The 22511-nt window shown below is 65.0% G+C and overlaps 10 protein-coding genes across 10 annotated transcripts in view; 4 read left to right on the top strand and 6 right to left on the bottom strand.

Moving 5' to 3' along the window:
• The window catches only part of AMSG_10422 (Ras-like protein Rab-14), a 1686-nt gene extending 1061 nt beyond the window's left edge, over positions 1-625 (bottom strand). Inside the window, exons 1-2 of the mRNA XM_013898129.1 lie at positions 534-625; positions 241-257 (exon numbers count right to left, since the gene is read on the bottom strand). Coding sequence (XP_013753583.1) covers positions 241-257; positions 534-565 — 49 coding nt within the window. The 5' untranslated portion in view covers positions 566-625. The remainder of the gene's footprint in view (positions 1-240; positions 258-533) is intronic.
• A 136-nt stretch (positions 626-761) lies between these two features.
• Positions 762-2281, top strand: AMSG_10423 (uncharacterized protein). The gene has a single exon (XM_013898130.1). The coding sequence runs from the start codon at positions 798-800 to the stop codon at positions 2262-2264; it is 1467 nt and encodes a 488-aa protein (XP_013753584.1). The 5' UTR covers positions 762-797; the 3' UTR covers positions 2265-2281.
• A 147-nt stretch (positions 2282-2428) lies between these two features.
• On the top strand, positions 2429-5274 carry AMSG_12352 (uncharacterized protein; the record flags this gene model as incomplete). The annotated part of the gene is made up of 3 exons (XM_013898141.1): positions 2429-3832; positions 4124-4309; positions 4445-5274. 3 exons carry the CDS (start codon positions 2429-2431, stop codon positions 5006-5008), a joined length of 2154 nt encoding a protein of 717 aa, XP_013753595.1. The 3' UTR covers positions 5009-5274.
• Positions 5060-7804, bottom strand: AMSG_10426 (uncharacterized protein; the record flags this gene model as incomplete). Its single annotated transcript, XM_013898131.1, has 4 exons — positions 5060-5389; positions 5509-6563; positions 6586-7568; positions 7779-7804. 4 exons carry the CDS (start codon positions 7802-7804, stop codon positions 5060-5062), a joined length of 2394 nt encoding a protein of 797 aa, XP_013753585.1.
• Positions 7805-8061: 257 nt separating this feature from the next.
• Positions 8062-10697, top strand: AMSG_10427 (uncharacterized protein; the record flags this gene model as incomplete). Its single annotated transcript, XM_013898132.1, has 2 exons — positions 8062-10609; positions 10684-10697. Exons 1-2 carry the CDS (start codon positions 8074-8076, stop codon positions 10695-10697), a joined length of 2550 nt encoding a protein of 849 aa, XP_013753586.1. The 5' UTR covers positions 8062-8073.
• A 148-nt stretch (positions 10698-10845) lies between these two features.
• On the bottom strand, positions 10846-13157 carry AMSG_10428 (rab-type small G protein; the record flags this gene model as incomplete). The annotated part of the gene is made up of 2 exons (XM_013898133.1): positions 10846-10869; positions 10917-13157. The coding sequence occupies 2 exons, from the start codon at positions 13155-13157 to the stop codon at positions 10846-10848; spliced, it is 2265 nt and encodes a 754-aa protein (XP_013753587.1).
• A 260-nt stretch (positions 13158-13417) lies between these two features.
• On the bottom strand, positions 13418-15238 carry AMSG_10429 (uncharacterized protein; the record flags this gene model as incomplete). The annotated part of the gene is made up of 1 exon (XM_013898134.1): positions 13418-15238. The coding sequence occupies one exon, from the start codon at positions 15236-15238 to the stop codon at positions 13418-13420; it is 1821 nt and encodes a 606-aa protein (XP_013753588.1).
• A 149-nt stretch (positions 15239-15387) lies between these two features.
• On the bottom strand, positions 15388-16959 carry AMSG_10430 (uncharacterized protein; the record flags this gene model as incomplete). The annotated part of the gene is made up of 1 exon (XM_013898135.1): positions 15388-16959. One exon carries the CDS (start codon positions 16957-16959, stop codon positions 15388-15390), a length of 1572 nt encoding a protein of 523 aa, XP_013753589.1.
• A 273-nt stretch (positions 16960-17232) lies between these two features.
• Positions 17233-18299, top strand: AMSG_10431 (actin-family protein 2/3 complex subunit 3). Its single transcript, XM_013898136.1, has 2 exons — positions 17233-17491; positions 17854-18299. The coding sequence occupies exons 1-2, from the start codon at positions 17269-17271 to the stop codon at positions 18264-18266; spliced, it is 636 nt and encodes a 211-aa protein (XP_013753590.1). The 5' UTR covers positions 17233-17268; the 3' UTR covers positions 18267-18299.
• AMSG_12353 (uncharacterized protein) lies at positions 18022-22259 on the bottom strand (the record flags this gene model as incomplete). Its single annotated transcript, XM_013898142.1, has 4 exons — positions 18022-20978; positions 21244-21356; positions 21762-21907; positions 21945-22259. The coding sequence occupies 4 exons, from the start codon at positions 22257-22259 to the stop codon at positions 18301-18303; spliced, it is 3252 nt and encodes a 1083-aa protein (XP_013753596.1). The 3' UTR covers positions 18022-18300.
• Positions 22260-22511: the final 252 nt, after the last annotated feature.

A 22511-nucleotide genomic window follows, 5' to 3' on the forward strand; every position in this document is an offset into this window, starting at 1 on the left:
ACGCGATTCCCCCCCCGCGTTTATAGCATTATTTGGGCTAGCCTTGGCCCTTCCGCCAGGCGGGGGCTTCCTTTCTGTTTTTTGTTCTTTTAAAACTACGCGCGCTGGGGAGCATTCTCCCCCACTCGCCCTCCCGTCTCCACACACACACGCCAGGGTCGGGCGGCGGCGAGAGGGGCAGCGAGGGGGGGCAAAAACCCCCGACGGACTGGCGGGCACACCCGGACTTCCATAACGTACCAATGACAATGTACTTCCTGTAAATGGCAACCAGGCATGTGAGTAGATAGCCAAGACCATGAGCTACACAATGGTACCCATGGAGAGTGTATAGGCACGAGCATGTGCCATGTAGGAGGCCGGCGGTTGGACAGCCGCGCCTGTGGTGGCAAGCCATGGAACGCCAGGTCATCACCCGCCACGCGGCGTTATCGCCCACAGCGAGGCGCGGAGGGAGGGAGGGAGGAGGGGAGGGAGGGAAGGAGGAAGGGAAGAGGGAGAGGGAGAGGGAGAGAGCCAAGCCAGCAACATACATGATGTACTCATAGTCAAAGGACGCCGCCATGGTCCGCTCGGCACAGTTGAGTGACTCGTCCTCTCTCGGCTTGCCTTGCCCACTCAACAGCTTGTGTGCTGTGCTGGTGAGCCTTTTGCTGTTCACGGGCTTTCCCCCTCTCCGTTGTCCGGCCACTAGTCGACGAGTCACGCGGAGAGGGGGACCGTACTTGCAGGCGGGCGGGGGCGGGGGGGGGGGGGGGGGTCGGTAGCGGAGCCACTCGACGCTAGCCAGCAGGAGGATGTCGAGCAAGCGCGGGGGCGTGACGGACAAGCCCGCGGGAGGACGTGGCGCAAGTGGTGGTGAGCGCGACCTGCTCAAGTCGATGCAGCAGGCGCTGACGGTCCGCCAGGCGCTGGCTGCCCACTCGGCGCTCGGGGGCGGACTGACTGATGGCTGGAGCGACGACGACGAGGCCAAGATAGGCGAGCTCCCGCAGGTCCACACAAGCAAGTCGAGCTCGCGGCGGAGCTCGAGGAGGAGCTCGCGGCGGAGCTCGCAGCACGGCTCCGGGGCGAGTAGCTCGAGGTCGCGCGGCTCAAAGTCAGGCACGCCGCGGTCGGGCCCCGAGGCGTCGACGTCGCGGAGCGGGCGGCGGCGTGGCGGTGGTGTTAGGGAAGCGCCTGCCGAAGCGAGCGAGGTTGAGGCACGGGCTAGCAAGCGGGCGGCGCGGCGGAAGCGCGGCGCAGTCCAGGCTGAGCCAGCAAGTAAGCTGAGCGGGGTGCGCGAGGACAAGGCGAGCGGGGTGAGCGAGGGTGGCGGGACAGAGCCGGCGCCAGCAGACGCACCGGCAGATGGAGAAGAAGCGGCGGCAGCGGAGGGTCCGACGTACTTTCTCAAGCAGCTGGTCAAGGCGTTTACTGAGATCGAACGCGATTTGGGCGCCGAGTCGATGCGGGTGGACCAGCTGCAGGCATGGATTACGACTACGCTCAAGCCCGGGCTGGCGCAGATGAACTCGCGGCTGACTGAGCGGTGCGGCGAGCTGAAGCGCGAGTTTGAGGTTGCGGCAGCGCCGTTCAAGGAGCGCGGCGACCGGCTTCGGCCGCAGGTTGCGGCGCTGGTGCCTGTGCTGGAAGATCTTGTTCTGCGGCTGACGTCGCAGGTCGATGGGGCGATTGGAACGTACGACGCGGTGGCAGAGCATGAAGCTGAGCTTGCGCGGCGGATCGAGCGAGTGCTGGTGGACTTGCAGGCACAGGCTGCCGAGCTCGAGTCGCTCATGGACGAGGCCGAGGACGCCCAGCTTGAGTCGCTGGAGGAGCGGCTCTCGGCACGGCTCCTCCGCGAAGCGTCGGAGAAACTTGCGGTAGGTGCAGCCGAGCGCGGGAGCGGGCTCGACGCGCGGATGGCGTGCATGCATGCACAGCTCGACCAAGTGGTGGCGACCGAAGCCGGGCGGCAAGTCCAGGCTATTGCCGAGGAGCTGATGGAAGTGCGGGCGGCCGAGGAGGCCAAGCCGCACCCTCTCAATCCGGGCGGCAACTCGATGGCGACGCGGCAGGCCGAGTTCTTTGACTGGCTCTCGCAGCACGGCTACGAAGCTTACTTTGTCAACTTTAAGGAGTACGGCTACGATACGCTTGCGGTTCTCGGCACCCTCACCCCGGACGAGATTGCACTCCTCGGCATCCGCAAGGCCGGCCATCGCCGCGGTCTGGAGATGGCCATCGAGCAGTTGCGGCGGCAGCAAATCCTTGAAGGGTAAACTTAGTAGTCTATGGCGAGCAGGCGTGCTGTAGCAAAGTGACGCCGACCAACAGACACGTCGACTGCCACGACGAAAGGGAAGCGACAGAGGCTGGAGCGACCAAGTCCGGGACCAACACCACCCCACTCCCCCCCCCCCCCCCCCTCCCCTCTCCCCTTGTCATGGACACGACGCTGTCCGAGTATGCGGCGAGCCTGGCCGAGTTCTACGTGTTTGACCCGCGTCTGGGCCGGTCTGAAGGGAAGGAGCACGAGGCCGTGCTGTACTACTACCCGCACTCGCTGCCGTTGTCTGTAAAGACAAGGAACGTTGGCCTCTCGCAAGCCTTTGTCAACTTTGCGGCGCAGTTTTCTCCCAATCAGCCGCTGTCTGCAGCACACACTCGCAAGCATCGGGCGGCGTACTTCAATCCGGAGGGCGAGTACTGGCTGGTCCTTGTTGTCCGGCTGCCGTACTCTGTGGTGGAGAGCAAGGACGAGGAGGGCAATGTCGTGCAGGATAACGTGTACGATGGGACCAAGGTGACGGATGGCGGGTTGACGACCATGATCAAGCAAGTCTACGCCATGTTCAAGCTCTTCAACGCCTCATTCTCGTCTGTGGTGAGCAAGTACTCGATCGAGGTCCTCCGCTCCAAGCTCGAGTTCTTCCTCACGCCGTACATCACCTCGATTGACTTTGGCTCGCTGGACATGTTCCACTCGCTCGCCGGCATCCACTACCTGCCCATCGACAAGAACGTGTACCTCCGCATCCAGTGCTTTGTTAACGCTCTGGAGGACGCATTCCCGGTTGTCGGCGCCTCGGTCTTTCTCTTTGACGACCACCTGGTGTACTCGGGCCTGGGGCCGGACGACATGCGCATCCTGTACAAGTACTTGCTGGACAATCTGGCGGTTGGCGGCGCCAACGTCGACCTCTCCAAGACGCCGCGCAACCACCCGATGCCGTCGCTCAAGCCCAAAGCCGGCACGCGGCGCGTCCTGCCCGACGGCTTCCTCACCGGCCCGGCGAGCCTGACGGATCCGGACTCGCCGATCAATGCGCCGCACGTGTTTGTGGGTGATGACGAGGAAAAGTTCCTGCTCATCTACCATGCCCACGGCGCGGTCCTCCTCCTTCTTCTTGATGTGACCGACCCGGTAGCGCTGACTTCAGTTGACCTCTACGCTGCGCTCGAGCGCGAGATCAAGCCGCAGATGGACACGCTTGTCTCGTCCATCCTGGGCTTTGCGGCCGACACCCGTGGCGCGAGCTCGTCGTCGACCGACTCGGACTCGGCCTACGCCTACTTTAACTCGATGAACCTCGCGCTCAAGAGCTCGCTCGCCTCAGCCGACGCGCTCTCGCCCTCGCTCCGGTCCATGATTTGGGCCATCGGCAGCGACCTCTCGCTCCACCGCGAGGGCATCACCGAGGTCGACATCAAGGCCGACCCCGAGGGCTGGGTCACCGGCCGCAAGTCGGACTCGCGCGAGTTGTACGTCGTCTTTGACGCCAAGAAGGCCAACCTCATCGAGGTCTCACAGGAGATTGCCCGCATCTCCAAGTCGACCTTTTCCAACGTCTTTATCGAGTAAAGCCATGTCCACCAGCTGCTGGCACACTCTGCTTCACGGCCACCTTGGCTGGCTCACCTGTCTCGCCGGGTGGTCGCCATGTCTGCCGACGCCCGACAGGCTGCCGACGCCCGGTCGAAGCGACCATGGCCAGCAGAAGCAGCAGGCGAGGCAAGGAGTAGAGGCGGTGGAGGCGGTGAGGGAGAGGTCGAGCTGGCGTTGCCGGTCGTGCGGTTGGCCGTGGCCGTGGCGGGCGATGGCTCGTCGGCAACGTGTACGGAAGTTCGGCCGAGGAAGCGGGCAAGGACCACTGCGCTGGGCAGGGTCTCGGCGCTGCCGTGGGACTTTTCGGCCTTTGGGCAGGGGCAGAGTGTGGCGGGAGGCGTGGCAGCTGGAGATGCGGTGGCGGAAGGCGCGGCGCCGGCGGCAGCGCCGGCCGCAACAGGCGATCTGCTGGGCAACATGGGGCTGCCGCCGTTGCTGGTACGGTTGCCTGGGAGGGAGCCGATCTCGGCTGCAGCCCGGTCGCGATCACGCGTACCTTGCTCTACTTCTCCCCCTCCTCGTCCTCCGCCACCACCACCGCCGCTGCCAGCGCTCCCACGACCTGTGGGCCAGACGGCGGCTCGCCGTCAGGGTGGCATTGCGGCGCTGGGGGTGACCAAGCTCGGCTCGTTCTCGCCGCGGCAGAGACAGTCGAGGCCGCGGGTGCAGCCGTTGCCGAGCTCGGCGGCAGGGCAGGCGGCGATGCGGCTCGGGGTGCGGCGGAGAGCAGGCGAGGCGGCAGCAGGCGAGGCAGCAGCGGCAGGTGCGGCGGTGGCAGTGGCCGAGGCCACGGCAGATGAGGTGGGCGGGGAGCGGGTGATGACGGCTGAAGAGCGCCGGAAGGCGGCAAAGCGAGCGAGGAACAGGCGGTACTACGCCGAGAACAAGGCCCGGCTGCTGGCCAAGGCCAAGACGCGGTACTCGCCGCGCAAACGGGGTGGCCGACGCCAGAACCGTGATCTGCCGCACAAGTGCGCCGTTGATGGTTGTGACTTTGCCTGCAAGTACCCGTCCAAGCTCGCCGTCCACATGCGGAGCCACACCGGCGAGCGGCCGTTCCGCTGCACTCATTGCAGCTACGCGGCGACGCAGGAGGGCAATCTCAAGTCCCACATCAAGGCCAAGCACGGTGGGTGAAAGATTGTGTTGTATATTTGGGGAAGGGGGGGAAAGACGCTCACTTGCTTGTCAGATTTCGTCCGACGAGAGCTGCGAGGTGTCGTCAGTCGAGGAGGGCTCGGGCGCTTGAGGCCCGAGGGAGATAGCTGAGGCGACGGCAAGTGCCTCAGCATCCGAGAGGGGCGGAGGGCGGGCGCCAATCTTGGGACGAACAATCCGGCGAGTTCGCGACCGCTTGTACATGAGAGTGATGACGATGGCAGAAATGACGACAACGATGCCCGACGAGATGAGGACAGCGAGCACAATGTTGCGATTGCTGGCGCGCGGCGGCGGCGCGGTCGTTGTGGTCGCATCCGACGAGGAATCCGGCTGCTGGGCGTGAATCGAGCATGACGACTCGTCACAAGCCAGGCGGTAGGTGCCCGCGGCGTCGGTGACGTCGCGGACACCGGTGGCGGTCCGGACTTGCAGATTGGTAAAGTGAGCATCAGAGCGCGTGGAAAGGTCAGAACGACCTGCTCGTCGCCCGGCATTAGCCGAACGTCGGCATTGAGCACCACCTCGAGCGAGCCGCCCAGCTCGACTGAGCCCTCGACGGCGAGACTCGGTGAGGCACCGCGCGCGATGGCGACAACGAGTGAAGCTTGCGGAGCTTGCACAAAACATGCGGCCGTGAGCTGGACACCCGACCCGATGGCCAGCGTCGACACGTCCTCGATGCGGACACACCCGGCCGGAACCGCGAGGTTGTCAGCAATGTCGAGGTGGGCGCCGTCGCGGACGATTAGCGGAGTCTTGAGCACCTCGGGCGCCGAGACGGTGGTCGAGTTGGCGACGACGGCGGAGCGGCCCTCGAGAACGCCAAACGGCGGCGTAAGATCGTTAAAGTCGCCAAAAGGACCGTCGACGACCAGGCCGTAGTAGCCGAGCGAGCCGTAGTCGGAAAAGCCCGACGAGAAGCCGATGCGGTTGCCGGTTCCCGTGACGCACACCGCATACCGCCGCCCATTCTCGGGTTCAACAAGCAAAAGCTCGGCATGCAGCTGATCGTCGGGTGCGACGGTGACCACTGGCTCAGCCTCGACGTCGATGTACGCCGTGAGGCCGACGTCGAGGTTGGGACCGTCGGCCAGGATGTGGGCGGTGACGGTGATGGAGCCGTTACCTGCGACAAACGAGATGCAGTCGACGTCGGACGAGGACGTGATGGCGCTGATGATCGAGTACGCTGGCGGACGCGGGGCAGTCATGATGTCGAGGGCGTCGGCAAAGGTGTCACCGATCGAGTCGCGTGCGTGCGAGAGCTTAGTGCCGATGATGGCAAGGTCATCCTCGGTATTGGTTGCGCCACTGTACTCACCCTTGGACCACTGGGTGACCGACATGGTGTAGGGAGTGCCCATGATGGGGCCCCAGCCGTAGTGGCCGAGGTAGTGGGAGAGAATTGCCCATCCGTCGTGCGAGAGGCCAAGCTGGTGGCCGAGCTCGTGCGAGACCGAGTCGCCGATGGCATTAACGCGATCGTCGAGGTGGTCGGAAAGACCCATGACGGCTGGTAGTAGTCGGAGGCCTGTCCATAGGCGTCCGTGTACGAGACGCCGCCGGTCGGCGCCACCCAGCTGTCGGTGGGGTGATGGCGATGGTGGCGCGGCGCTGAGGCGGGTACGCGGCGCAGATGGACTCGTCGGTGGTAACTGTTACGTTAAAGGCGATAAAGTCCTCTGCGACGCGGGTGACAACGGCCTTGATGACGTCGCGCTCGGCGGAGGAAAAGTCGACAAAGTTACCGTCGAGCGACCACGCGTCGTAGACCATTGCAGGCTGCGAGGTGTAGGCGTTCCATGCCGAACCTGTCACCACACCGCCGTCGAAATCGAGGTGGAAGCAGTCGGGTGCGTTGGCCCGGGTGGTGAAGATCGGGACGCTGGACCGGGTAGAAACCCGCGCCCGCCCAGCGCTGGCCTTGCCTCCGGTGGGAAACAACAGCGAGCCGCCTGCAGCAGCCTCGGCCGCGGCCTCGTCCACAAGCTCGGCGGCAAAGAGATCGAGGGCAGGATTGTCGCCACTCTCATCGGCCGCAAGCGCTGGCTCAGGGCGCGGCAGGTGGCAGAACGCGGAGGCGAGCGGACCGACGGTGAGCGTGGCAGGTCGAAAAGCGTTGCCGTTGTCGGAGCGGGTCACCGAGAGCGTGGCGCCGAGCTCGGCCTTGGCCGACACAACGTGGATCATGACCGAGCCGTCGGCATGCTCGGTGGCAAGCAGTCGTTCGGACGGCGGACAGTTGGGAGGAAGAGTGTCTACAGAGGCAGCAAGACAGCCAAGGACGACAGCAACCGGCCGCGGCTGGTCATTGCCATCGGCTGAAGGCCGAGTGCGGATGACCGAAGTGACACGGACGGTCAAACCTGACGTTTGATCAAAAGCACGGCCGAGCGGGAGCGAAAGAACCGAGCCAGGCGCGAGCTCCGACCAGGTGTGGGCATCAAACGAGACAACCGACCGGACCTGGCCACGGATGGCATTGTCGCCTCCATCGCCTCCATTGCCTCCATTGCCTCCATACCGGCACCGAAAGCTGACGTCAGGAGCGAGGGAGCCACAAAGTGGGAGACGAACGCTTGTTGGAATCGTGGCTGGTCTTCGGGTGTGCCACGCCATTGCCTGCCACACCGACCACCAGCAAGACCAAACCCAACACCAATCCAAGGGCCACGGTATTAGCCATGGCGGTTAAAGATTGGACGGTGGGTGGTATGGAGGAGGTTGAGAGTTGCGGGGTGTGTACGTGTGCGAGACGAGTGAGGTTGACATGAATCGAGCTTTGTGGCGGCGTTGGTCCATCATAAGTCGATGTTCTTTGGCAAAGGGGGGCCAAAAAAAAACGCTGTTTATGCGAAAAAAATAGTGTTTGACGTGTTGCGGGGTACTACCCAGGTCCCGGCGGACGTTGGCGAATTGGGACAAATATTGCTAGCCATGCCCCACCCCCCACCCCCCCATTCTCGACCTCCGGCCGGCCTCGCAAGGCTGGCGGTGGCAGCCCACACAGTCGCGGGCGGGTCGAGCACTGCTCTACTTACATGGCAAGTGGACTCCGGATTGCGACCGACGGGAGCCTGGGTAGCGGGGGCGGTGGCGTGTCGCTGGTCTCGCCGCGTGGAATGGTGCTGACGCCGAGGGTGAGCGCGGGGGCGGGCGGTGAGGGTGGCGGCGGAGGCGGAGTGAGTGGGGCCGGCGGAGGCGGGAGTGGAGGCGGGCGGCTGTGGAGCCATGGGGATGATGCGCTCGCGAGTGGCATGTCGCTCTTCCACCTGCTGCGGTCTGCGACGCGTCCAGACGAGGCGGTCATTCGGCTGACGGCGGCATTGGAGCAGGCGGCCAACGGGACGGACGCACACGTGGTGGGGACGGGCGAGCAGGCGGAGATCTTGCTGTTCATGGCACATTCAGTGGCGTCGGCCCGTGCACCAGCTACGGTCGGTCTGGCGCTCTCCAAGCTCGCGTCTATTTTCCGGGTCGACTCGAACCGGCTGCGGGCGCTTATTGTGCACGCACTGCCGCTGGCGGCACCGCACGTGGTCAAGCTCGCCGCGCCGGGCCGTGTGGTCGATCCGGTGCTCTTTGTGACGGTCTCGAACGATCCGCTGGCGCGGGCACTGGCGCTGCAGGCACTGGCGCTGCTTGCCCCGGTGGTAGCGGACCGGGTGGATGTGCGGCACGCGGTGCTGGCGGGACTTGTCTCGCCGGCACACCGCGAGGCTGCAGCGGCGGGCGCGGCAGCCAAGGCCATTGCGCCGCACTCGCCACACTTTGCTGCGGCGCTGCTTGCGCATGCGGCGGAGCAGATGGCTCCTGGCACGGTCTGCTCGACGGACACACTGCTGAGAGTCCTCGACTTGCTGCCCGCGATCAACGCCGGCGATGCGTCGCTATTCGACAAGGTGGCGGGGCTGGCGCTGGGCGTGCTCGACTCTGCGCCTGCTCCGCCGGTCATGGTGCCGGCGGTGGCGGTCCTTGCCGAGCTTGCGACGTCGTCAGCGGCGGCGGCAGCAGCACTGGTCGGCGACTCGCACTTTCACGCCTCGCTGAGTGGGGCGCTTGCCGAGCTGGTCGAGAACTCACCTGCCAAAGCGGTGCGGCTAGCGGCGGTAGCTGCGGCGCGGCGGATGGCATCGCGGCCGCTCCTCGCAGCACATCACATTGATGCCGGGCGCGTCATTAGCTGGCTGGACGCACCCGAGCTGGCGCCTGGCGCCGCTGCGCTTCTCCGTGCCGTTGTCCGGCAGCCGGCCCAGCTCGCCCATCCGCCGGCGCAGCTCTTGGCGGCGCTGCTTCAGCGATTTACCGAGAGCAAGGCAACGCCGCTGCTTGCGCCGTTGCTGGTCGACCTCGCGTGTCGCGAGGACCACTCTGCGGCGCCCGAGCTGTACACTGCAGTGGAGGACGCCGTGCTGGCTGCGGTGCTTGGCGAGACCGATGACGCGCCCGAGATCTATGCATGCCTTGCGCGGCTGGCGACGTCGCGCGACGCGCCACACACTTTTGTGGCGGCGGCGGTAGAGGCTGCGGCGCGCAAGGTTGAAGCGGCAGTTGTAGGGCGGAAGAGCGAGCAGCTCACGTCACCGCTCCGGGCGCTGACGGCGATGCTCAAGAGCGGCGCAGCCGAGGCGGCGGCCGTGAGCGCGATGGTCGATAGCCTGCGGGCTGTGGCGGATGCGATCCGGGGATGGATCGAGGCCGAGAGTGCCGGCGAGGCGGAGTGGACAAAGCCTGGCGACATGGTGCGGTGCGTGGCGCTGTGCTTCTGCTCCTCGCCGGGCGAGGAGCGCGTGCTGAGCGCGCTGGAGAGCAGCCCTGATGCGTTTGAGGAGAAGTGGATGCCGCTGCTGCTGAGCAGCGAGGCCTGCGGCAGCGGATGGGCGCTGTACCAGTTGGGCGAGCGCGCGGCGCGCGGCGGTCACTTTGAGAGCGCTGTGACGCTGTGGGCTTGCGTGGCGTCGGGCGTGGCGTCGCCGTGGTCGTACTGGCTTGACGCTGCCGTCAGAATGGTGAGCGGAGCCGAGGCATTGGCGAATGGGTCCAAGGCTGCGAGCGCTGGGGCAAACAGCGCAGTTGTGGCTCGGTTGGGCGAAGCCGAGGCTGCGCTGGCGGCTGCGCGTCTCGCAGTCTGCGCACTGCAAACGGCGCACGGTGAGCGCGGGATCGGAGTTTTCCAGGGTGCGTGGCTCTCTGCGGTGAGCGACATGTGCGCGGGGCTGAGCGGTGTGGCACAGGTCGGTGCCGGGCTGCAGAGCGCGCCTGCTCTGTTTCGGGCGCGGCTGGCAGCGAGCGTGGGTGTGGGCGCGGTGCGGCTGGCGGAACTGTCTGATGCAGCGCTGGACATGCGTCAGGGCGACGTGGCGGCGATGGAGGCTGTGCGGTGCGGAGCGGCCCAAGTCGAGGCTGCGCTGACTGCGCCGCGGCTGGACGGTGACGAGCTGGCGAGAGCGATGGCGCAGTGCCTGGCGTCGCTGGCAGTAGTGCCGTCACGGGTGTTTGTGCTGAGCGCACCACCGGCGCCGTCGCTGTTTATTTCCGAGGCGAGTCGCGGCGACGATGGCGTGGCGGTGCCGTGCCGTGCCGGGACGGACGTCAAGCTCACGCTTTCGGGCGAGGTCCCGCTCGGGCTGGCGCACTCTGTCGTCATCGAGCTCTCGACCGGTAGCGCGTGGCAGCACCGGGTCGAGGCCAAGTTGCACGGCTCGCGGTTTTTTCGGACAGCGGTGGTGGTACCGACCGAGGCAGCGAGCGGTGGGCGACGGCTGGTGGCGAGCGTGTTTGTGCGGAGCGAGGACGGCGGGAGGCTGCGCGCGTCAGGCCCGGTGGTCGACGTGGCGCTGGCAGTCGAGCGGTAGCGTGACTATGAAACAGCGCATGACTCGACGCGCTTGTCTTTGTCGATAGCCTTGAGTGCCGAAGACCGCGAGGCTGGAAGCGAGAGCGAGCGGGCGTGGAGTAGAGACGGCGGGCCGGTGGGCAGGCTCTCGGCGGCTGACAGGGGCGCGGCGAGGACGGCAGCGAGATGGGCGAGCGGCGTGGTGGCGTTGACGGCGGTCTTTGCCGAGGTCTCGACAAAGTGCATGTTGTGTGCGGCGGCAAAGGATGCACCGGTAGGTGTGTCAACGACGCGGGCAGCGGTAGCGTCGTTCTTGTTGGCGACGAGGACGAGGCGGGCCGAGGTGAGGAGGCCATGATTGGCCAGGAGCGGGAGCCAGTTGTCCGCAATAGCGGCAAAGGAGGCGGCGTTGGTGACGTCGTACATGAGGACGACGGCGGCGGCGCCGGCAAAGACCAGCTGCGAAGCGAGGCGGTAGGCCCGTACGCCGGCGGTGTCCCAGAGCTGGAAGAGCACAGTGCTCGATCCAGGCTGCTCTGAGCGCGGGAAGCGGACAAATACATGGTCGACGCCGATGGTGGGTGGCAGCTTAAAGGCAAACTTGAGATTAGCCATGCGGCGGCAGAGCGAGGACTTGCCGACCCCGGCCTCGCCGACGAGGACAACCTTCAGCAGGCGATCGCGGCGGGGCGTAGCCGGCGGCGGACTCGACGGTGGCAGTGTGGGCGAGGCGAGGTCGTGGGCGGGCGCGGCAGCGCGCGACCAGAGAGTGTCTTCCACGGTGGAGGGGGCATGTGCGACGGGCCGACAGCCACAGTAGGCGCAGTTGACGGCGTCTGTGCCGCGGACAAACTCGGCGCAGCCGCAGTCTGAGCACGCGCTGCGGACGACGCCCTGGGCGTCGGTCTGCGACCAGCGGGTAAAGACATAGAAGAGCCAGGCGTCCTTGAAGGAGTGACGGTCCTTGCAGTGAGAGAGGAGGCCGAGGGCGGCGAGGGCGTTGCCAAGTTCGACGGCGTGCGTGCGGCTCGTGGCAAGACCCTCAGCGACCATAAAGTCGACGGCCTCGGATCCGACAAAGACGTTGCGATAGGCCTTGAGGCGGTAGGTGCGCTTGTCGACGCGGAGACCGGCGCGGAGGCGACGGATGAGTTCCGGCCCGTCGACGGTGAGGAGGGCATCCGCGGTGACGTGGGCGGCAAAGCCGACGGCGGCGGTCGATGACGAGATCGACTCGGCGTCGGATGCGGTGGCATCGGGCTCGTCGACACGTTGGTAGCCCGGCGGGGCGATGTTTGCGGCGCCGAGCGAGGCGAGGAGGTAGTCGCGGGCGGCCGGCTCGGTGACATTTTCGAGCAGAGCTTCGCGGAGAGTGGTTGCTTTTGTCGAGCACATGAGCGAAGTTCCGGAGCGTGGAGCGTCGGGGGCCAGGGCGGCAGCGAGGACGTGCCACGGGAGGACGACAGCGTGGTCAGCGACGCGAAGGCGGAGGCGGGCCTCATGAGCATGGAGCGCGTCGAGCAGGGCGTCGGCGCCATTGGCGGCCTTGGCGGCGACATTGGCCATGATGCCGAGGACGTGGGCGACGACGGTGTGGAGCTCCGACTCTGGCGGGAGCTGAGCGGCAGAAGGACGGTCCGAGGGCAGGGCCGACATGGAGAGGGCGAGGCGCGACGAGCCCACGAGCGGCGAGCGTTGCGGGCCGGAAGCGATCGGCGACTGCGGCGAGGCTAACCGTGGCTTGAGCACAGCCAGAGTCGCCTCGCCAGAGGATGGGCTCGGGGCGAGCGCGAGATGGGCCAGCATGAGCAGATGGACCAAATCGGCAAGCACTTCGGCCGAGGCGCCGACGGCGGCAAGACCCGAGGGAAAGCGAATGATGGCACGGAGAATGGCGAGCGGAAGGGCAGCCCAAGTGAGCTCGCCACGAGAGAGCGGAACATCACCAGAAGCATCGGCGTCGGTGCGTGTGGCAGCAGCAAGGAGGGCAGCGAGGAGGAGGACACCGCCGGGAGCGTCGGGAAGAGGCCGTTCTGAGCAGACTTCGGCAATCCACTCATCATCAGCACCGAGTGCCGACGTATGTATGTGTCGAAGCGAAGCCATGAGCTCATGTGCAAGAGCCACTATCTCTGCATCTCCGGCGCCCAAGCCCGAGCACCCGCCGCCGCCCGGCTGTCTCGCCTCGGCCGATGACTCCACCGTCCGACCCACGAGCGGAAGCGACAGGTCTAACGTCTTCAAGGCCGACCCTGTGCGTCCTGCCAAGTGGCCCAGGACATCCAGCATCCTCTGCTGTGCGTCTCGGGCACTTAGCATGGCTAGCCAGTGGATAAGTGGGTGAGGTGGGAGAGGAGGAAGGAGAGGAGGGGAGGGGGGGGGGGTGGGGTGGGGTGCGTGACACAAAGACTCGTTCATTCATTTTGAATGGTGACATTGGAGGCGAGGAGCGGGGGAAGGGGGGGGGGGGGGGGGGGGGGGGGGTATCGGGCAGCATGTTGGGGAATGGTGTGTGAGGCACAGGGTTGTTCGGCTGGGGGGTTTAGATCTTATGCTCTGGACTTGGACTTGGACTTGGACTTGGACTTGGACTTGGTGCGCGGAGGCGAGGGCGAGGAGGCGGTGGACTTGGTCGGCGGCCAGACACAGTCGAGGAAGCGGAGGGTGGCAGCGTGACCGGCAGTCATGAGGGCTTCGAGACGGGCAGGCGTCATAGCCATCTCCATGGTAGAGTAGCCCTTGGCAGGCAGGTGGCAGATGAGTTCCGGATAGGAGCGCTCGAGGACGCGATACGGCCCGGACATGGTGGCATCAAGGAGGTTTTCCAGGTGCTCCAGAGCGAGGTTGTGCAGGCCATCGCGCGACGGCGGGGAGGGCTTTGGCGGGCGCCAGGAGTCCTCGTGAATGGCAGCAGAGAGCGGCATGTCGTCCTCGATGAGGAAGCCGATGATCGGGTGGTCGGAGCCCGGGGCGGTGCGGCCCATCATGGCGCGGACGCGCGGATCCTCCGAGGTGACGAGATCGAGGGCAAAGACATCGAGAAGGCCGCCGTCAACAACCACAGCGCCAGTGCGGTCGTCGCCGAGATATGTGCCCCACTCGGAGCGCCAGGTGACGAAGCGGTAGGCGGCCATGAGCGCCATAGACATGCGGGTGGCCCAGGCGACAGGCACGTCTGGCGCAGTCCGGTGGTTGAGGACCAGGCGTTCGCCGTTGGTCACATCGGCGGCGACGACGGTGAGATCTGCGCCGGTGACAGCGTACAGCTGAGCCATGGTTGGCTCAGGAACGGAGGCCAGGCTTGGGTGGTAGGTATGGATGGCCTCGTTGATGTAGTCGACGAGGGCGTTGCCGACAAGGGCGCCACCGAGCTCGTAGAGACCAAACAGGACCCGGAAGTCACGCGAGTGGTTGAAGAGCGCATTGAGAATGAGCGAGTTGCCGGCGGCAACGGCGGCTTCGGGGACAAGCGGAATGTGGAGGGTGTTGAGCGCCTGCGCGAGCTGCGACGACGACCGGAGCTCGGGCGAGACGTCGCTCGGCAGCGGGAGGTCCATGGTGATGGCTTGCATGGCTGAGACCATCTTGCCGGTGTTGTCACGCCGCTTGGAGAGCGCGAAACGATGGACGTCGCCCGGCGAGAGGCCAATGGCGGTGATAGTGGCCATGAACGCGCCGGCCGAGGTGCCGATGAGCCGACCAAACTTAAGCCCACGGGTGACAAGCGCGCCGAGGGCGCCGATGAACACGTTGCCCTTGGCACCACCGCCCTTGAAGACCATGTCAACACCGGCGCTGATATCAGTCTCGTGCGCGGTAGAGTCGGCAGCTGCCATCGCTGCGCGGTAGAGCGCATCGACCGAGCGGCCGGCGCTCGCCGGATGCTCGGCGACGTAGGCGGCGGCAACTGCGGCCTTCTCCTCCTCGGCGCGGGCATGGACCTCGCTCCAGTCAATGACCGGCGGCAACGGGAGATCGTGGGCGTGTGAAGCACGGCGGAGGACGTTGACGGCCTTGTCGGTGGCAGCCACCATGGTCGGCGGCGGCGATTCGAGCGGGGCGCTGGTGGCCAGTGGGTGGCTTGCCATCCAGGCCGGCGAGAGCGAGGTGTGGTGGTCGATGGGCAGTGCGCCGTTGTGCAGCGCCACCGACGTAATGCCAAACATCTCACTGTACTCTGTCTCGCCGCTGCTGCTGTGATCGGCAGCAATGCCCGCCAGCACAGCCGCGTCGCCGGTGAGGACCTGTCCGCTGCTTGGCGTCTTGCGACTGGCCCGGCCCGGCTTGGTCTTTGCCCGCTTGGTCGCAGGCGACCGGTGCGAGCTCGATGCGGCAGGCGGCGTCTTGGCGCGGCGCTTGCGGGTAGACATGGTGCTGTGGAAGGGGAGGGAGAGTCAAGTATGCGTGGCTTGCGGCTGCGGTGAGGGAGGGGGGTGGCTGGCAGTTGAAGGCGAATTTCTTTGGGGTCTTTTTTTTCGAGAGGCCAACGGCGTACAGGTGCGGCTGCTCGCGGTGGCAGTCAGGGCGAGCGCTCGACAATGTCGTGGCCAACGCCATCGATGCCACCAGTAAGCTCAAACTGGGCCATGAGCTGGGAGAGCTCCTCACCGGTCAGCTCGCGACCGAGGTGGAAGGTGGAGTAGGCGGGAGCGACATAGTGACTGTCGATGGAGGTGGCTGCGGCCGATTCGGCAGAAGAGGTCATGGCGGCGATGTCGACCTTGTAGGCGTCCTCGAGCGGCGTGAGGCGGCGGAAGTGCGAGGCCGAGACCTCTTCGCGGGCCTGCTCGAGGCGGCGCTTCTCGACTTCCATGCTCGCGTCGCGGATGGAGGCGGCGGTGGCGACGCACGACTCGAGGTGCGTGGCGTGGTTGGCAAAGTCCTTCTTGGCCTGCGAGATCTGCTGGTCGACGTAGGCCTTGAGCTTGGCCTGCTCCTCAGCAATGGCAGCCTCTGTCCGGCGCAGCGTCTCAGCCTCGAGCTCGTCAAGCCGTTTGAGTTCAGACTCGAGGGTGGCCTTACGGGCGGCCTCGCGCGAGATCTTGCTCGGATCGGTTGCGGGCAGTTCAGCGGGGGCGTCGGTGTAGGTCGGCGGCGGGCCGGCGGGTGGAGCCGACGGGGCGTAGGGCGGCGGAGCAGTAGCATCAGTCGGCGGAGCGGGGACAGGGAGGTTTGCGTCGTCAATGGCGTTGAGCTGTTCAAAGTTGGAGATGAGATGGGCGCGTTGGGCGGCCATCTGCTCCTTGACGGTGGCCTCGGCGGAGCGCCCTTCGCGCTGCAGGGCGCGGAGGCGGTCAGAGCGGTAGCGGCGGAGCTCGTTGATGCGTGCAGCAAGCGACTTTTTGAGCGAGTCAAGAAGACGGACACACTCGACCGACTCGTATTCGCCCTGGGCGGCCGCCAGGCGGGCGTTGAAGACCTGGATCTGGTCGCGCATCTCCATTTCGATGACCTGCTTGAGGGCGTTGGTGGATGCCTCAAACTCGCGGGTCCGCTCGGACCAGGCGCCAGAGTACGAGCCAACATATCGGGCCTCGTTGAGGGTCATGGCGCCGAAGCGGACCATGACCGACGGGTTGAGCAGGGCCATGTCGGCGAGCGAAGCCACGCGCGAGAGCGTCATGGCGCGCAGCTCGTCCGGCGCCAGGAACGAGACCGGATCGGCCTCAAGCACCTCTGCGAGAGTCAGCTGCGGCGAGGTGAGAACGCGCCGGACCATGGCGTCACGGGCAGCAACGACGGTGGCCGGATCGTGGTCGTAGGTGCGCCACGACAAGGCGACCGAGATCGAGAGCAGCGGAATGGCAGCGCCGGTGGCGAGAGCGCCGCGGAGCCAGGTGTCTGTGTCTGGGCGAGCAGCGCCTGAGCGGCTTGTCCACATCAGTGTCGAGCCAACAGCGCCGAGCGTGAGGCCGATGACGCCGCAAGCTCGCGAGAGCCACGTCCCACCCTTGCGCGTCTCGAGCAGCGACGGCTTGGCGAGCACGATCTTGCCGTCGACCACCACCAGCGGGAAGCCGTCGAGCTCCTGGACCCGTGGCTTGGTGGCTGGGCACACCTCGCCACCGAGCGGGATGTGGACACGGAACATGGGAAAGCAGGAGGAGGGGGAGGTGGAGAGGGGTGGAGAGGGGTGGAGGAAAAGGAAGGCGGTCAGTGAGGGACGCGTGCGTGTACGAGCCACTCTGGCAGCGTTCGTTGGCTGGCTGGCCAGATGGTGAGATGAACCCGAGGACAGAGGAGAGGGGGGAGGGGGGGGGGGGGGGCGAGCGCAGCTGACGATGGCGATGGTGTCACTGATATGTATTGTGATATGTGTGGGTTGTATGGACTCTCGGAGAGTATGTTGCCGATGACGATGTGGGCGGTGATGGATGGGGCTGTTGGTTGATGCTGGTGAATGAAGAATGGCGTTCATCCAATGACGGTCTCGATCAATGTCTCGATCACTCGCTTACTCGCCGACTCGCCGGTCCTCCACCCGCTGGAGCCGGCAATACACGTCTCAGTCACCATGCCGGCGTACCACTCGAAGCAGAACGACATTGACGCGCGTACTCTCTGCTCGTGCTCCATCCTGCCGCTGCGGTCGGAGGTCCGCGGCCCGGCCCCGCGTACTACCGGTACGTCCATGCATGCCCCCATGCCCTTGGCTCGAGTAGGACCGTGTTGGCCTCGTCCGGCCGGCTTCGCCAGAAAACCGAACAGGCGACGACGGGCCCGAGGGGAAGGGGGGAGTGGCGAGCAACTGAGCGCGTTCGGCCTATCACACACCACATAGGGTGTGGATGAGGCCAACAGAGAGTAGCTGTGCGGTGTGGGCAGGGCTGGTGGGTGTGGGAGGAGGTCGCTGTGGGTGGTGCGGGGGTGGTCGGTCGGCGGCTCTGAGGGTGTGAGCCATTTTTTGGCGGAGCGGGGACGGTGTTGGCAGCCGCCACGGCTAAGAGGCAGCGACTTACGGAGGAGACGATGACGGGGACGGCAGACCACGACATCATCGATGAGGTGCTCCGGTACTGGAAGGCCAACATCTTTTTCAAGAACTACGACATCCAGGGCCCGGCTGACCGTGTCCTCATCTACCTGACGCTTTACGTCTCGCAGTGCCTCAAGGAGCTCTTCCGCAACAAGACGAAGAAGGACGGCGTCAAGGCCCTGTACACGCTCTCGCTCAGCAACTTTAACATCCCTGGCGACGCGCAGTTTGAGCTCGGCGGCTTCTTCTCAGCTCCCGAGTCGCGGGCCGAGGCCGACGAGATCCGCGCCTACTTTACCCAGCTCCGCCAGGAGCTCGGCATCCGGCTCGTCGATCTTGTGTACCCGGACGAGACGTCGCCGGCGTCCAAGTGGTGGATGTGCTTCAAGAGCCGCAAGTTCCTCAACATTGCGCTCAAGTAAGCAAGACGCAGGAGATAAAGCGAGTGTGATGTGGCTACTGTAGCGAGTCGAGCAGGACCTGTGCGCCAGCAAAGTCAGGATCAGCGGCCACAAGGCGTGAAAGCGCCTTGCGCGCCGCAGTTCGCTTGCCGGCTGCTAGCAGTGCTTCAGCCAGCTCGTAGAGAACAGGCAACGCCGCGGCGGCACTCTTATCACCGCCGGCGGCGCGGACTCGGGCCGCGTACGCCTTGCGCAGCCGGCCAGCGGCGCGATGGGCGTCACCACTCGCCAGGGCCACACGCCCGAGCACGAGATGAGCCTCTGCAAGCGATGAATCACCACCGACCGCGCGCTCGAGCGCGGCAACGCCAGCGAGTGTATCACCGCTGTCGACGAGCGCGAGACCATGCAGCATGTGAAGCCGTGGCGTCGCACCCGGCAGCGCGGCAGCGCGGTTTGCGGCATCAAGTGCAGCTCTCGTCTCGCCAGCTTCGAGGTGGAGCTGGGTGGCAAAGGCAAGCGCGTCGATGCTCTCCGGCGCGTGGTCGAGCGCGTGGTTTGTCGAGGCCAACGCCAGGCGATATTCTCCGGTTGCGTGGTAGAGCGAGGCGAGCGCGAGGTGTGCAGCCGGATCGTTCGGGCGGGCGGCGACGTGGTCCTGCGCGGCGGCGATCTGTGCTGAGAGTGGAAGCTCTCGCGGCGTGTCGGCAGCTGATCGCTCGCCGGTACGGATCTTGGCCAGCTCGTCGGCTGAATAGTGAAGCGATGGATCAAGTGCGAGCGAGCGCTCCAGGGCTGGCACAGCTTTGTCGAGCTCGCCATTGACCGAGTGTTCGAGGCCGATGCGCATCCAGGCCTCTGCGAGATTTGGGTCAACGCGGACGGCGTAGTAAAAGCGGTCTAGGCCATCGCGGCCGCGGCCAACACGGCACAGCAGCGTACCCTCGTGCATGGCCGCAAGTGCCTTCATCTTTGGATCGTCCTGGTAGAGAGCCAAGCGGCCGCCGTGTGGCGAGAACTCGGATGCCATATGAAAGACTTTGATGGCTTCCTCGTACTGCCCGCGATGCTCCAGAATGGCGCCCCAGTTGAAGAACTGGCCCAGGTTGGTGGCGAGCTTAGAGGCGGCCTCGTAGTACTCGATGGCGGTGTCAAACGCATTCATCTTGGCGTAGCACGTTGCAATGTTGATGAGCGTTGATGGGTCGTCAGGCGAGGCTATCAGCGAGACGTTAAAGTAAGCGACAGCTTGGGCGTACTCGCCGCGTGCAAAATGAACGTTGCCGAGGTTGAAGTTGACCTTGCCATTGGAGGGCACCACAGCCTCGGCTGACCGCCACAACGCCTCCTCGGACGCCCAGTCGGCGTTACGCGCCAGCGTCCGGCCCGAGTAGGCAACCAGCAGCAGCAGCGCAAGGCCTAGCACAAGCTGGCGGCTACGCCCCGTGCTGCGCTCCAAGGCCAGCTTCAGCAGGTAGCCCAGTAGGAGGCACCAGCCTAGAGAGGGGATGTAGAGCACGCGCTCAGCAACCAGAAAGCCGATTAGGAAGAACAGATTGGTGGAAGGGAGAAAGGGGACGGCGGCAAAGGCGGCGGCAGCGAGAACCGGAAGATGAACGCGAGTCGAGGTCGACATGCGCAAGACGTTGAGCCCGCAAGCGTAGAGGCAGCCGCCGAGCACAACAGCGGCCAGCGCCCAGGTGAGAGCGACGCGGACGTCGGCAAACGACTCGATCATGGGAATCGACTCGAACGAGTAGTCGGCACAAAGATGGAGCGGGAAGATGAGCAGCCACGTATTGTAGGCGTATATGTAGGGAAAGTTGAGAAGCTTGGGCAGGAGCTCGTCCGAGACGGCAGCCTGGTTGTCCTTCTCGGGCCATGTTGGGAGCACGCCCTGGTTGAGCGAGAGGCGCCACCACATAAAGACGAGACCAAAGAGCGCGTACGAGACTTGGCGGACAAAGACGGGCCAGAACCGATCGGGCTGCCACGAGACTAGCTTGAAGCGGGTGGCAGCGGCAACTACGGCATTGATCTTGCCAACACGTGCCGGATTGCGAGCCGCCGCAGCCGCTGCGGCCTCATCTTTGGCCTGGACCGGCAACTCCAGCCAGTTCATGACATACAACATTTCGTAGAAGAACAGGACGCCAAAGACAGTAATGCCAGTCTCTTTGCAAAGCGTGGCGGCAGCAGCAAAGGCACAGACTGCCATCGACCATCTCAGCGACGTGTGGTAGCGACGAGCGGCACGGACGCCCGCAAGAAAGGCGGCAGCGTAAAAGACAAAACACATGACCTCGGCGCGGCCGACGACGCCAGCGACGGCCTCGGCGTGGACAGGATGGGTGGCAAAGAGAAGAGCGGCAAAGAGAGAGGCGTGCGAGTAGCCATCGAGGATGGTGCCGGCGATGGGAAGCACCAGAGCTGAGCCCAGGGCGTGGAAGAGTACGTTGCCAAGGTGGAAGCCGAACTCAGCGGTACCCGAGATGAGAAAGTTGGCGCGAAAGGTGAGGACCACAAGCGGACGGAAAGACTTGTGCGAGCGGGGGTCATCCATGGGCATGCCCCAGTAGTCGTGGCGCCAGTAGTGCGACCAGGGGACAGGATCGGGCGAGACGACGTCTGCGTTGCGGTGAATAGCGTACTCGTCGTCAAAGAACAGCTCGCCCCAGAGCGAGTTGCAGTACACGGCAGACGCCACGGCAGCAACAACAAGGTACGCCCATGCTGGAGTTGGCTCCATGGCTGTGGGTAAAGGGGGGGGGGTGGGCAGGGGGGTGCAGTGTGCGTGGGTGACGTCGCTGGAGCTGGTGAGTGGTTGCTAACCGGTGGTCACTCGACGGCAGCCGACGACGATTGGCAGCAGGAACAGGGCTCGGGCGGCCGACACATGCACTCTTGATTGTGGACCCATCCTCTGTCATTCACCGTCCAACATCTTGCCTCGCCCTGTCCATCTCCCATGCCTTGTTTGTATCGCCTGTCCTCGCACCAGAAGCGGGGTTGGTCGAAATGTGGGGCTTGCGGATGCCGGACTTGTCAGCAAAGAGCGGCACAGGCTCGAGCTGGTACTGGCCGGGCGCGACTTCGAAATGATGTCGCGGGCTTGGGATATAGGGCCGCCGTCGATGAGCCCAACGCGTCGTGGGTTACAGGCGAAACGGTGGTGAGATGCTGCACCGCGTGTTGGTCTGCGAAAATGCAAACGGAGGGGGCACCCTCTCAGTTCCCCATTTTGGGTGTAGGAGCTCCTTTCGGGACCGAGAGGCCATGGTTTTTCTTCTGTGAACTTGGAGCCAGCTGCAGCGTTGCAAGGTACGAATCATCCAACGCCACCCAGGCAACCCTCGCCGAGCTCCCTGTCAAGTTCAATCCCTACACCAACAATGTTATCATGTTGGCTGGCTCTGCTGGGTCTAGCCAGACCATCTACTTTATAGATCATACCATACTACGCACGTCTTCAACCATCTATCGCTGCGTTTCCAACTGCACCGATCTCGAAGCTACCCGGTTGGTTCCTCTGATTCTCCGTTGGTGTCATGGATGAGGCCCAAGTGGGCAGCTTCGAAGAAGAGGCAGTCGGCGGCAAAGACAAGATCAAAGCGGCCGCCGCACAACGCCACATCGGCCGAGTAGTCTACGGCAGCGTCCCACTCGAGGAGTGCCCCGACGAGCGTTGGAGGGTGCTACGCTGACGCCGTGGTTGGCGGCAAGATTGGCAGCGAGCAGATCAACCGAGGTCGGGTTGCCGTCGGTGACGACAACCGCGGCAGTGTCGGAAGCGGCTGCAGCCGCAACGACAACGCCGGCAAGACCGGTCATGCCGGCGCCAAGCTCGATGGCCCGAAACGAGTTGCGGGCAAGAAGGCCGGCGTGGCGGGTGAGGAGAAGATGGGCGAAAACCTCCTCGGACGGCCAGATGCAGATGTTACCGGTGTTGTTGTTGCCCATCAGCCTGGCAGCCGAGACCTTTGGCGGAACCTCCCACACAGAGACTACGGCCATGCCATCAGGAGCACTCTCGCCATCGCGTTCGCCTCGGCGAGGAAGTGAGACGTGCGGCTGCGGAGGCGATTGGAGGCCGAGGCGAAGGTCGTTGTGGCTGCGGTGGCGTACAAGCGCCGCTACTTTGTGGCGATCAAGGTCGATGGCTGCCCAAACGATATGGATGAAGCAGTCTATGCATCAACGTCTCCAACAGCGGCAAGAACAAAGTCGGTGGATGCATCGAGAACCGCGGCCGTGGACGACCAGTGG

Source organism: Thecamonas trahens (genome assembly GCF_000142905.1).
Source record: "Thecamonas trahens ATCC 50062 unplaced genomic scaffold supercont1.59, whole genome shotgun sequence".
In the NCBI taxonomy this organism is placed as follows: domain Eukaryota; order Apusomonadida; family Apusomonadidae; genus Thecamonas; species Thecamonas trahens.